Source organism: Pelodiscus sinensis, chromosome 5 (genome assembly GCF_052426305.1).
Source record: "Pelodiscus sinensis isolate ZL-2025 chromosome 5, ASM5242630v1, whole genome shotgun sequence".
Lineage (NCBI taxonomy): Eukaryota > Metazoa > Chordata > Testudines > Trionychidae > Pelodiscus > Pelodiscus sinensis.
In genome coordinates this window covers 116,533,892-116,548,283 of record NC_143056.1, presented here as the reverse complement: position 1 = coordinate 116,548,283, position 14,392 = coordinate 116,533,892, and the positions used below count along the sequence as shown (strand labels likewise).

At 47.3% G+C, this 14,392-nt stretch overlaps 1 protein-coding gene and 1 long non-coding RNA gene across 2 annotated transcripts in view; one reads left to right on the top strand and one right to left on the bottom strand.

Annotated features, from left to right (window-relative positions):
- Positions 1–8,649, top strand: part of TSPAN32 (tetraspanin 32) — a 76,354-nt gene extending 67,705 nt beyond the window's left edge. The window contains exons 7-8 of the mRNA XM_006134912.5: positions 2,247–2,330; positions 5,427–8,649. Of these exons, the coding sequence (XP_006134974.3) occupies positions 2,247–2,330; positions 5,427–5,522 (180 nt within the window). The 3' untranslated portion in view covers positions 5,523–8,649. The remainder of the gene's footprint in view (positions 1–2,246; positions 2,331–5,426) is intronic.
- On the bottom strand, positions 6,562–13,078 carry LOC142829243 (uncharacterized). The gene is made up of 2 exons (XR_012903670.2): positions 11,233–13,078; positions 6,562–9,744 (listed from the first exon to the last, which is right to left on the bottom strand). It is a non-coding gene; the product is annotated as an uncharacterized LOC142829243 (long non-coding RNA).
- Between the last annotated feature and the right edge of the window lie 1,314 nt (positions 13,079–14,392).

The window sequence follows — 14,392 nt, the reverse complement described above, 5'->3', positions numbered from 1 at the left end:
GCTCATTATTCCCAAACCTTTCCATGGAGCTACTGACAAGAGCATCTTCCATCTCACCTAGACTCCATGCTCCCAGTTCAAAGCCAGTTCCCCCCTCACCTGCCTCTATTGTCTTTGCACCGTGACCATGTCTCTTAGAGCTTTCTGACCATATTTTCACATACATTTTCTCTACTACTGAAGGGGAAACTTCAGATGGAGTGAGATAAATGGTGACCTTTTGAGGAATAAAGTGGTGGGAAATTACCAACCCTGTCCCTTGCTATCATGTCTACTCCTACTTACTGGCTGCCAAGAGACACCTCAGATGTAGCCATTAAAAGAAGGGTATTGATTTTTTTTTAATGAGAACTACAAACTGGCGTCTTGCTGACTGAAAACAGCAGCTAGAAGAGCTGGCAGTGGCTCAGTGGTTCCCTGAGCCACAGATACAATTCCATAGCTCTTCCCTCATCTGGTTTGATGTTTGCAGTCCTAAAGAGCCTTGGAAATGCCTTGTCTTTTCAATTTGTCATGTCTCAGAAGCTTCTTTTCTTGGCCTCGGACTTTGAAGTGGACATGTGACATCATGCTTCTGTGTGACGTCAGATGCCCATCAGTTCATTCAAACATCTCTATTTGTAGTTAAATTAGGAAACATGAGAGGTACTTTGACTGCTGATAGCGCCAAGTTGAACATGCAGATTTCCATATGTAAAAATTTTTTCAAGGGTATTAGAGAATTGCTAAGAATTCACAGGAAATTGCCTAGCTTTTAGGAATCCAGAAACCTGGTTCCTCCTCCCCTCCACCCTCTTTTTCAAGGGCATAGACCACTTTTTGGTTAGTTCTACAAGGTTTTGGTTTTTTTTGTGGGGTTTTTTGAGAAAGCAAATTAACAGAACTAATAACAGATAATCTCTGCTGTGAGACTGTAACTTGGATTTTTCTCCATAGATTTCCCTGGACTGTTTAATTTTGTTCTCTGTTTGACCAGCAGTGCTAATTAAAGTTGCCATCTTAGTATGTACATTTGTCCTAGGAGGCAAAATGATTGTGTTGCTATGGTAATGCAAAGGCATCCTGTATTAATGCAACATCATCACACATAGGGTATAAATTCAGAACATTTTAATTACCTTGCTTGTCAATTTGCAGAACATGGGACAAATTCATGATGATTCAGGGTAACCTGGGCTAGCAATCTTTCTACTATGCCCATCTTCTGACAACTGAATTCTGAGGTGTAATTTGCAGAACAGGCTGCACCTGAGAATAATACGGGTCCTGGAAAGGAAGTGATGGGAAGAAATTTGGCTGTTGTGTGGTGGTGAAGCAGCAGGGTGCTTACATAGCTATTATGCTTTGAATTCCCTCCTGCTGATAGTAAAGGCAGATAAACTGCAGGGGTTCATTCTGTAGTATTTATGGGCATGAAGGAAGTGACTGTGTGTCCTAGCAGCTGCAGCTCATTTTATCTTGGTTTCAGTTCCACGAAGTTCTGAGCACTCTGGCCTGATCCAAAGCATTTTAGCAAGTGCTTAACTTAGAACATATGAATAGTCCATCTCCCTCTGACACTCATGCTTCCGTGGGACTGTTCATATACTTAATTTTAAACATTAGCTTAAGTGCTTTTGCTAATTCCAACTAGAGCGCTCAGCATCGTGTAGGACCATGCATAGCAGACTAAAACCACAGCTTGTCAGAGACAACATTATTGTGCATTTCAAATGCCTTCAGCCCATCTTCCTTTTTCTTCCCTCTTTGCAAACACAATTCATTCTTTCATTCTCTCATGCGTGCGCTCTCTCAATCCTGAAATATATGTTACCTGGTGTGATCCCAAAAATATCACGGTAATGATAGATATACTACAGGAAACTGACTGTGGAGAGCACCAGAGGGCAACAGAACAAGGAAGATATAGACCCCATTCACCACCAAGTATAACACAATTTGCAGCAAGGCACTGGTGCCGGAATTCACGCTGCATTCAGGAGCAGGTAAAGTCAAGGAGTATTTGCAGGGTTGCTGCAGCACTCTCTGTGGGCTGAGGATAAGGAAAGCAGGCTGGAACAAACCTAACTGATTGGTGCTGTTTAGACAGGCTGTCTGTATGATGCAGGGTCTGAGAGAAACAGGGCTTGCAAGCTGCTTCTGCAGTGAGGGACGATGTTAAATCCTGTCAGGCAGAGAGAGATGGGGAAGAGGTGAATTCCCCCAAGCTGTCACTATGCTTTCATACACTCTCTCTCTCATTTCAGGACTGCCTCGAAGAGATCCAAGACTTCCTAAAAAAACATATGGCTTTCGTCTCTGTGCTACTGATCATCACAATCTGCTTTATGGTAGCTACGTTTGTTCCTTTAGTACACTAATTTTCTAAATAGGTGAGGCAGGAATAGTTCAGTGGCTTGGGAGAGCCGGTTGCATTGAAAAACTCACATCCAGGAGACCGGTTTTTGGATGTGGCAGTGACGAGCCAGCAGCGGGGAGTTTAGTAGCAAAGGAAATAACCTTGAAGCTGTGAGTCACCACAGAGACGAGGGGAGGAGCTATACTGTCTCTCGGGTTAGATGCCAATAGGGCTTCCCGTCAGTTTAGGGATCACAGCCAGTTCTCTGTTGCAACAGGCTTACTAAAATCCTGCCAGCCATAGGTTCTACACTGAGCTTGGGGAACAGCCATGGAAACTGGCTTTTTCAGAATCCGAATCCCATTGTCAAGGTGTGGAGTCTAAATATTATGTCCTGTGGCTGAGGATATGCCACATTCTAACCACCACATGAGCCAACATTGTCTTGTGGTGCTTAGAGCTGATCTAAAGATTGTCATCAGACACTTCTGCCCCTCCCCCCCCAAAAAAAATCTTTTTAAACCTTGGAAACATTTGTCAAAGAAAATGTTCATCTTGCTCAAAATTTTTTGAAGAAACATCAAAATTGTTTTGGTAAAAGTTTGATTTCTTTGAAAACTGGTACCAAAACCCAGATACTTTTACCAACTATGTTTTTTAAACTACGATTTTTTTTGTGGAAAAAAATTTGAAAACTCATAATGGGAAATGTCTCAAAAACCTCTCATAATTAAGCTTCCTACAAAAATAACAGTTATTTGCAATGTTGTTAGATAGTCAAGACAGTAACTTTCTGAAGGAAGAAGTTGTGGAAGCTAAGCCTATGATGGACTGGAGGTCAGCTGTCTCCCAACTGAGGCTGTGAGGCCAGGTTTCAGGTGATTACTTGAAGATTACCTGGTATTAGGAGAACCAGCAAGTAGTTCAGTTGAGCTGGAGAACTGCAGTGTATAGAAAGGCTGCTGCTGAGAACAGAACCCAGTGTATGATGAGACACTCAGGCAGATGGCCTGTGTAATCCTGTGAGAAGCAGGCTAGAAAACAGGAAGCAGAGAGACTTGTCTTGACTCTCGGGCATTCTGTGAAGTGCAGTCCTGTAGGGAGTAGATTCGCCCCTGCAGAATACCCAAGCTCAGGAGAAAAGACAACTGGTGTGCTGAACAGTTTTGTTTTTAGAAAACCACGCAAGTCAGCAGGGCCGGATTAAGGAAGGGGCTTTTGGGGTTGCAGACCTGGGCCAACCTCCTGCCCTGAGCCCCTCCTGCACTCTAACTCCCTCACAGACCTTGCACCCCCACCTCCTGCCCTGAGCCCCCTCCTGCACCCTAACTCTCTCACAGATCCTGCATCCCCACCTCCTGCTCTGAGCCCCCTCCGGAACCCTCATTTCCTTTTAAACCTTCCCATCCCAACCCCAGAGCCTGCTCCAGCACACGGCCTCCTGCTCAGACCCTACATCCTCACCCCAACCTCCTTTCCTGAGCTCCCGCCCGCTGTCCAAACCCTGTGGGCCTCCTGCTGCACCCCAAATGCCTCATCCCTGACCCCACCCAGAGTCTACACTCCCAGCTGGAGCCCTCACCCCCTTAGTGTCTTAGCACCCACCACCCTCTGAACCAGTGTTCCCTGTAAGCTGAGAGCTTGGGCGGCCACTGGGGAGGGATTCAAATGCCACCCAGCTGATTAGCAGAGTACCCACAGCCAGCAGCATGTGTTTCTAATGGTGGTGCACATCTGCACATGCTTTGATACACATAAAATTTATTCTACCCATGGATGGAAAAAATTACAAGGAACACTGCTTTGAACCCCTCATTTTTTGCCTCACCCTGGAACCTAGGCAGTCCCCAGAAGAGTTAGTCCAGCCCTGGATGTTCTGTAGAAAAAGGGTCAGGAATCCAGTGGCTGGAGAGTGTTGTTGGTGCATGGGCAAGTGAGATGATATCCCACTGCATTACAGATGCACAGACATAGTGCATCTAGCAGCCAATGGTTGGAGAATGCTGCTAACAGTACAAGCCTGCTGTAGTGTCTAGTCACCGCTTGGCAGACACAATGTACATTGATTATGTCTACAGAAGGATCCTGGGCTTGTAATAAAACATGTTAGAAGACAGAGTGCGTGTCTTGAGGCCTGTTCCATGCATAGAATATTAAGTTTCATCTGCTCTAATAATTCTCCAGAAAAATCTTCCTTCAATAAGTGAATAAGTCTGTAGCTGCAATTCAATTTCAGACTGTTTGCACACAGGAGGAGACTTAACTTTGTTGTGGCAATGTGAATACTGAAACTCCTGTTTTAGACTCACTTCTGATGTTATGGTATTGGAACTGAAATGAGAGCCCCATTATGCTAGATGCTGTACATAACAGGCTATGTCTAGGGTACACTGATCTATCGGGAAAAGGTATGCAATTTGCATACCTTTTTCCAGTAGTTTTTTTGGAAGAGGCTTCTCCAAAATTTGGCCTGTTTACACTGGGCCAAATTTCAGAAAAGCCTCCTCTTTTAGAAGAGCCCTTCTTCCTCGTGGAAGGCAGAAGACAGGACTTCCAAAAGACTGCATCTGCTCTTCCACCAAAAAAAGCAGAAGAGCAGACGTGTTCCCTGGAATTGGCAAAGTTTTTCTGGGATACCTCTGGTATCCCAGAAAAACCCCGTGGTGTAGACATAGCCCCAGTCTCCGCCCCCAAATAACTTTCAGTCTAAACAGACCAGGAAGAGGATGGGAAAAAGAAAGTACCGTCATCCCCATTTTATAAATGGAAAATTCAGGCATAGAGATAGTGATTTGTCCCAGGGTCACACAGGAAGTTTGTGGAAGAGCAGAAGTTGAATTCAAATTTCCAGAGTCTCAGGAAAGTGCTTTAACCACAGTATTATTCTCTCTGTTAACATTTCAACCTTAGCATTTCATTTCATGACCCTTTTTTGTGTATGCAACAGCCTGATACAGTAGCTCAGAGAGACCTGTGTATTATCTTCAGTACTGATGTGAGTTTACTCCTGTGCAATGGTTTTGATAAAGTAACATCCAACAATCAGTCCTGATATTTAATTCTTTGTTTCTCTGATTCCTTGCCTTAGGTTTATGGGATGATTTTAACTTCATTCCTCTGGTTCTCCATCCACTTCAGCAACCATCTGGACCGGAAAGGCAAATACATTCTGAGAGAGAGCTAGAAAAGAGTTGTCCCGCTTTCCCACCACAGCAAGGATTTCCAACCTTTGAATTGGGAAACCATCTGAAAGTTATCCACAGAGTTCCCAAAGAAGCTGGTGGCTAGGCAACTAGAGCTTGGACCTGATACCTTCATGTTTCCATTTACTGCATTACCTGCTTTTTCTGCATTGCCAGCTGACTAGTGGAAATGATCATGGGGTAGCACAGGGCAGGAAGATGTGACATTTCTGAAAGACAGGCAGGAAATGTGACAGGCAGCGAGCTGTGGAATCAGGGCCATGCAGAGACACAGACAGGCCTGGTTAGCATTGGTATGAGATGTGGACGGTTGTGAAGAACCAGCCTTTTTTCAGGCACTGGAATAAATGATTAGATTAGGGTTTGGCTTTTGTCTAGCTGGGATAGGTGTTAAAACAGACCCTAGCAACAAAAAAACTAAAATGCCATCAAGAAGGAAAAATAGTCTAGTTAATACTCTCAGCCAGGAGAATGTCCACTCAGCCACTGCCAAAACAAACACACCAAATCAATCAAACTCCACAAACCCTAGCAAAGCAACCACTCACATTCAGCAACCTTGCCTACCCTCCCCCCTCCAAATAACTAATTTCCCCTGGAAGAAAGAAATACATCAGAACGCACATGGAATAAGTAACTTAATTTAACTGATTTACAAGTTTCCCATAGTCCATTTTGTTCCTGAACAAAAACACGCACTAGAGAGCTTTAGTAATTTATAAATGTACCGACCAAAATAGATTTTAAAAAGCAAATAAGAAATTTTGGAAAGTAAAAAAAGATTTATTTTAACATGGGATTTTACAATGTATCACAAGAAAATCAATCACATAAATTCACGCTGAGTGCTCTGAAAAACCAGGCACTGTTCCTCTCAAAAGCGTTGTCTAAACTATGAGACCCTTGCTGAAGAGCAAATGCAAATGGAGCACTCATTTGCATATGTTGTACTTATTTGCATTTCCTCTTCCTTTCCCTTTTGTGCAAGAGGTTTTTGCGCAAAAAAGCGCTGTGTAGATGGCTGTGAGGCACTGCTGTTTTGAAACTCTGTGGCGCCCTTTCAAAGTGGCATCACTGCATGGAGCCCGGGCTCAGCGGAGGAGTCCCCGGCTGAACTGGAGCTCTGCACGGTGCTGCCACTTTGAGGGGGGGGGGGAAGGAGCGACTAGCTGGCTATCCTGTCGACTAATCCTTCGCATTCCTAGTGTGGACAATCACTCTTAATCTTTCTGAGAGGCGTCTCTGCTATAGGACAGGATAGCTTAGGACATACCAGTTTTTGCACTATACATTTTATACATTTTGGTCATATACCAGCTTGCAACATCCTTTGCCCGCTATTGCTGCATTTTTTATAATAGTCTTTTAAAAGACAATTGCTAGTGCAGGCTCCAGTCAGCAGTTGACTTCCACAAGCTGCTCTTGTAGGCTTCTCTTGTAATATATCTTGAGTAACTTTGCATAGTTCCTCCTCCTTTCCCAGGCTGCAGTTCCATCAGCATATTATAGTTTGCAGAGATATCCACTTTCAACCTCTTGTCTTTATATGGAGTCTCATGGCATTCCTTGATGTAGTTGTTCATTATGCAGCAATATAAAGTTACTTGACCCATTTCCTTGGTTCAACACCAATAATGAAACAATCAGACAAAACAGCCATATACGGCTATATACCAAGATGGTTAGATAACCTGAAACAATTTAACTGATAAAGTCATCTACTAGCCATGCTCTTTATCACCGGTTATGGTCATTTCATCCTTATAGCTATTTGGATAGGGTCACCATAAAGATTTTTACTTCACTTCGGCTGTTCAGTATGCTAATTGACATATCACTTTCTTTAGCATAAAACAACAAGGTGTTGTTAATGATGAATTAGCTATTTCTCGTGGTTGCATTTCTAATTTAAAAGGGAAACATTATCCTAACTATAGGAAATATCTTGTGATCACAGCTCTCGTTGGCAAGGCCCTTTGCTGAAACTGCAAGGTTCCATTTCAGAACGTTTTAGATTACTTTAATTCTACACATAGGATCTATATCCTCAGCTGCAGATTTGCCCCACTGTTTGTTTCAATCAACTTCTTAAGTGTATGATAGACAATTGTAATGCCATATTACACAGTTAAATTGATGTTCTCTGTGTAACATTGTCAAACCCAATGCTATGCTTATCCCAAAGGCCAGCTAGAACGTCATGTGACTCTTGAGTACTTCATTAAAAAAATTATTTCCTGTCCAAATGCTACCTTCCTTCACTCCTTCTGCAGGCGCACAGGGCTGTTTGGGTGGCTGTGATGTTTGTATAACTAGGTGTGACAATATTTCTTTTGGTGTTGAGAAGCTGCATACAGCTGGCAGTCGCTTTGGCATACAAGCACATCCTAGCAGTGAAAGACAGAGATGTCTGAATCAAGCGTTGAGGAAGGGGAACAGGCCAGCCAGCTCTGCTTCTGTTCTTTGTTGCTACAGTAATCCACCTCCCCATACCAGTAACCAACTAGGGCTTAGATCAGGAGCCAGTAATTTGGAAGCAATAAAGCAAGCTAAAACAGAACAAGTGAGCATCTAACTACATGTCAAGAACATGGACGGAAGGTTTGTGGAGTTTTTGTTTATTTTTGGCTGGAAGATTCCATGGTGACTGGAGAACTAGTACAAGTCTGACCTCACAAAATGCAAGAGGAAGAGATTATGATTTGCCTATTTGTTTAAAGAGCAATTAGTTCATTACTTGTTTTGTCACATCTATTTAACTACCATATTTAATGAACACTAGCAGATTCACCTGACATTGCCTGGGCCCGGGAGTGGGGAGGGACGGGTTCTGCGCAGGCTCCCTGGGCTGACCCAGGGCTGAAGGGGGGACCACAGGTGGGTCCAGTGTAGGGTAGATGGGCCGATGGATGAAGTCACAAGGAAGAACAAGGCAAAGGGCACCCCACAAACCTCTCACTGAGAGTAAGACGGGAAGGAGCAGCAGCCCGCAGGGTGTTACCTGCTCCAGCACGTGGAGAGCTCCGCACCCCCGGCCAGTCCAGACTCCCCTGGCAACCATAGGGTGGCCGAGATCCCCCTTCAGATAGTGCCCCCCCAATTCTCAGGACCCCAGGTCCCCTCACCATGTAGGGCCGAGCTGAGATCACAGCTGCCACCTCAGGATCGCCTAAAAATTGGTGGCAAGGCAGCAGAAGTTGCTGCTGCTGCCATGGACAGCCTGGAGCCAGGGAAAGGGGGGCTGGGGCTGGGGCTGGGGCTGGGGCAGGGGGCAGCAACAAGGGCAGGACAAGCAGCAGCGGTACCCGCCACCGAATTTCTGACACCACTTCTGGGACGCTGCCCACAGTTCCCCCATTTGGCGAGTCAAACCCCTCGTAACTCTAGCTCCCGAGGCACATTGCGGCATCACAAAGGCCTGCCCCTGTGGGAGAGCCAGGACATGTCGCTAGGGGAACGTGGGGCAACACGCCCGAGGGAGCTGCTAGTATATATTAGATTTCTAGAAACTTCTCAGGTCTCCCAGTGTATTCTCAAATGTTCTCTGTGACAGATGGTGTGATGGACACCTCTCCTTTTATAGTAGTTTAGATTTGGGTGTAAGGATGACATTGTTAAAGTCAGCACCACCACCCCCCCACCTTAAAATACTAAGCAGATAACGAACATCAGAGAAGCCACAAGAAGTTCTCCTGCCTACCCAGGGAAGACCAGTCTGTTCTTTCTAACCTAAGGGGCTGGTGAAATCGTTTCAGCCGCCTTTATATTCCATAAATAAAATAAGAGAGCCCAAACCCAATGATTAAGTCTTTCATGAATCACTAGATTTACACTGTGGGAAGCAAGCAAGTATCCAGTATTTGTCACATCTGCAAATGGTGTGATATCCATGCATTGTGTGTGCCAGTGAGGTCTTGTGTTTTGGAGTTTGCAGATGTAGGGGGCAGGGAAGCGAGCTGGCTGGGATTTTTTTCCTCCTGCGAAATGCATGTTAAGCTTTTTGCTTGCTGTCGTGGTGGGATTGGGAATCTGGTATGCATCCTTTTTATAGAAGTCTAGTGCATCTAGAGTACAGCCAGTTATGTGTCTGATCAAGAAGCAGACTTAGAGTGCAGACTTTTGTTCAGTAAGGTGGCCAGTTTCCCCCTCCTTGCTGAAGTCAGGACATTCAGCCAGGAATCCTCAATGAGTTTTGCCCAAAATCTATTGAAACAACAACAATAATTGTGGACACACATCACACCAACAGCCTGGCCAACAAAAACAAAAAGGGTATCCCAGATCCCCTCAAATATAAATAATGAGTACATCAAAATACACTTTGGGTTATTCCTCACAGCCCTTCCAGTGCTGAACAAATGATTTCCCCATTTCCCTTTATACCCACCTTTAAATAATGCCCCCCCCCTTTACAATCACAATCTTCCATACAGAAGATTGACAGTAACTTTCTTTTCTGCTGCTCTTCATTCAGTAAGTTGGGTTAAAGCTGGAAAAGGTGTTTTAAAAGGCAGTAGTGGCTAGTGGTTCAAGCAAGTGACTGGGATCCAGGACTCCTGGTGACAGATTCTGTCCTCTCACCCTGGCTCCCGTACGCTACTGTGGCAAGATACAAAGACTGTAAGGGCATTACAAGGGGTCAGGGACGCAACCCACAATCCCTAAATGGCCGTATGTTTCCTCCTTCACATGCCACAGCACAGGAGGGCTTGGAATGGCACCATAGTTCATGCTTCCACAGCAGCCCATAGGAAGCAAGGGATTGGCTATCATAAATTACAGAAGCCAGTGACTGCTCTAAGTCAGGGGTCTCTAATCTTTTTAAACACAAGATCACTTTTTGAATTTAAGTGCAATCCAGGACCTACCTCAAACCCCAACACCCTTGCTCCACCTTCTTCCCGCCCCTTCTCTGAGGCCCTGCCTATGCTCACGCCCTCCCCCATTCTCCCACCAGGCGGGGGCAGAGGATTGGGACAGGCTAAGGGATTTGGAGTGTGAGAGGGGCGCTGAGCCTGGGGCAGGGGCTTGGGGTGCAGGAGGGGGTTCATGACTGGGGCAGGGGATCAGAGCTGGCTCCAGCTGGACACTGCTTATCACAGATGGCTCCTGGGTGGTGGTGCAGTGGGGCACCACCCCTGCCCTGGCCCTGCACCACTCTCAAAAGCAGCCAGCAAACAACCTCTCTCCCAAGCTCTGTTGTGCCCCCGCTCTGTTCTGTGGAGGTAGCATACAGGGCGTGAGGGGGCACACTGACATCAGCTCTACCTTCCTGCTCTGCGCAGCAAGCAGGAGGCTCCCGGGGGTGCGGATGGGGGGAGGGAGAGGCAGCTCCAAGGCAAAGGGCAGGAGATGAGCAGCAGTGCAGGGAGGAGCAGCTCATTTGCTGGCACTTGGTAGCCTCGTGGCCAGACCAGTCAGGATCACCTGTCAGAGGCTCCAAGATCTACCAGTAGATCCCAATCTACTGGTTGGTGACCACTGCTCTAAGTTATTCCACACGCTGTTTTGGCCCCCAGTATAATCGCCCATTCCTCCTTGGTTGTACCTACTGGAAACATTCTTCCTTGTTCTGGTCACCCCCTCCCTGATTGCCATTGACTTGCTGGGTAAACTTCGGGAAGTCATGTTATGTAACCCCTCCATGCCTCAGTTTACACATTAGTCCGATAGAAATTAAATAATACCTACCTCCCAAATCTGTCAACTGGCAAGTCCTGACTGATGAATGACTGGAAAGGCTTTTATATCCTTGGCTGAAAGACACAGCAGAAAAGCCTAGTATTATCATTTATTATGAAGCTGTGCTTTATAAACTGGCAGTGCACATAACAGAATCACTTTTATTTTTATGAGTGTTGATGAAGAAAGGGAAGGCGGTGTTATGAAAGACAGTGATGCTGTGTTTATAATGACTTTGTTAAGCATCCCACAGGACAGAGTCACTTTGAGAACTCAGGAAGAGGTAGCAAGTCATAAAAAAGCAAGCTACAAAGCACCAATTAATTGAATCACTGTTAATTATTAAACTAGTACTTTTATTTTAGGCACATGAAAACAGAGAAGTTATTTAATGTGGCTGTTAGATATAAATGCAAGGAGCCTCATTACAGAAACAGAAAAATGAAATCTTATGAATTGTGAGTCTGCTTCCATCTGCTTAAAAGAATGTGTGGTTAAATACATCTGTCCTGAACTGTGAATAAGGAGGAATAGAGCATCATTATTTGTCTTCACTGTTTCAGGAGTACAGTCTGTGTATTCCTCCCCCATGAATTCTACTCCAGGCATGCCAAGTCCAGTCTTACGTCACTTGTCTCTGGGCAGGAACTCGTGTCCCACTTGCTTCTGACTGGGGAATTGCAAGTCTGCACAGCCCTCCAGCCTTTCAACCGTGAAATGATATTCGCAGCAAAGCCAGTCTGCCCAATGGCTAGCAGCTGTGTGTTGCCTTTTCTCTGAGGGCTGTAAACAGCATCTTGCCTGCAATCATATGTTATCCCACAGCTCTTTATAAGCAAGCACCTTTGTTAATAGGGCAAAAGCATTACAGAGAAAAGACAGAAAAAAAATAAACAGAGTTAGACCCATAGAAAATGTACCAGAAATCACTCATGTTCCACAGGGAAAGACTAACGTCCCTTCCAACCGGTCAGTGAGAGTTTGGGATTCCCCTTCAAAGGACAGCCATATCCATTTGCTGAATCAGAATGAAGACCGCTGGTCAGGTTAAGCTCAGCATTTTATATTTTGCCTCCTAGTCTCTGAGGGGCGGGATGGAGCGCAAATCAGGAGATATGTGGGAGGAGGAGGGGGAGGTGCAGGGCTTCAGTACCCCAGTGTGTGAGAAGTGCGTGGGGGAGGGGCAGAGCCAGGGAGTCCATAGGCCGCAGGTGGAGCCCCCACGGGTCACAGGCTGCCCACCACTGCTGTAAGAGTTGTGTAGCCCTCCCTCATGAACAAGTAAAACCATTCGTAAGTTTGATACAGTGGTCCCTGAAGATACTGCATAGAGTTGCAGTATCTGTCACCCTTGTCAATAGGGCCATGTCTCCACAGGCAAAAATGCAATAGGGATGTTAAGATAGCGTGTAATTGAATAGTTGCGTAACCGCATAACAATTTAGTGGTTACACAACTATTCAATAGTCCCTGGGGCAGGGCCAGCAGCCAGTGCACTCCTGGCCCCACTCCCAGGGAGCCGCCTGCCATTCTGCGCTGCCTGTGGGGTGACAGACAGAAGCTGGCCCGCAAAGGGAGGCAGTTTAAAAAACAGCTTCCCACGCAGACTGACTCCTGCCTGCTGCCCTGCACTCCTGCCTCTGATACAGAGACAGCAGTGTGGGGTAGCACAGCACCTCTCCGCAGGGGGGTCAAGATCCCCGCAGACAGAAGCTGCCCTGTGGCAGCAGCTGCAGTCTGGGGTGGGTGTCCAAACTCCCCACAGACAAGGCTGTTATGCAGCAACAGCCCCTGTCTCTGAGAGGGTCTGAACTCCACACAGACAGGGGCTACATCGTGGCAACCTGCCCTGTCCCCCCCCCCCATGCTTTTGCCACTAATAGAGGACCCAGGGGGTGGGGTGGGGTGGGGAAAGCAGGAGGCACCACAGAGCTGGGCTGGAGGAACCAGCTTTTAAGCTGGCTCCTTCCCAGCACCGCTCCTGCCTGCCCCCCCCCCCCACAATGTATCTGTAGGAGGCAAGTGGGTCTGCGGGAGCCGATACGTGTGGGGCGCTGGCATGAAAGCCATCTTCCCACGAGTATGGGTTCCAGCCTGCCCCCCTCACCCACCACGCTGCTGCCTTTCTATCTTTTAAGCCAGCTCTTCACATGCACCAACTCCTACTCCCTTACGCGTCCATAAGATTAACAGATAAGACCAGCCTACCTCCTCACCAGAGCCACACAGTGGCTGCTCAGCTGTTCCAGGCCAGGACCATGTGGTGGACAGCTGCCCTGCCCCAGGAGCAGCAAGGCAGCCACCACGTGGCCCTGGCTTAGCTTCAGCCCTTCCCTAGCACTGGAACTAGGGTTGCCAGGTGTCTGGTATTCTACCGGACAGTCCGGTATTTGCACTCTTTGTCCAGTACACCAATCAGAAAATACCGGATATGTGCAATGTCCGGTATTCTCTGATTTTTCCAGCTGCGCACCGGACGGAAGCCTGGCTTGTGGGGGGGAGTGGCTGGAAGGCAGGGCCACGATCGGCACTGGGAGCCTGTGATTGCGCAGAAGCCTGGCGGGGACAGGGGGAGTATCTGGGAGTCCCAGCCACTCCCCCCACCCCCAGCAGGCTTCTGCGCAATCACAGGCTCCCAGCGCCGATGGGGCCCCGCCTTCCAGCCACTCCCCCCACCCAAGCTGGGAGTCCGCCCCCACCAGGCTTTTGCACAATCACAGGTTCCCAGTGCCAACAGTGACCCCGCCTCCCAGCCTGGGAGTCCCAGCTGGGAGGCAGGGTTGCAATCGCCATTTATCCCGTGTTTTTTTTTCTCTCAACCAAAAAATACTAGGTGTCAGGTATTTTTGGGGAGACCATCTGGCAACCCTGGCTGGAACTGAGGGCCACGTGGCAGGCCATGGCTTCTCCGGCGGCCGGAGCCATGTCACAGGCAGCTGCTCCTCCTGGAGCCGTGTGGTGGGGGGGCAGCTCTGGTGGCTGCTTCAGCAGCCTTGCCAGGGCCATAGCTGGGGCTGCGTGATGGGGGGGCAAGGCTGCTGCAGCCAGGTCCGCATGGTGGGGGATGCGGGGCTGCTCCGACAGCTGGGGGCCGAGTGGTGGGGGGGCCAGATTGCTCAGGCAGCAGGGCCGCATGGTATGGGGGGAGCACTGTCTGGTAGAGTTTCTC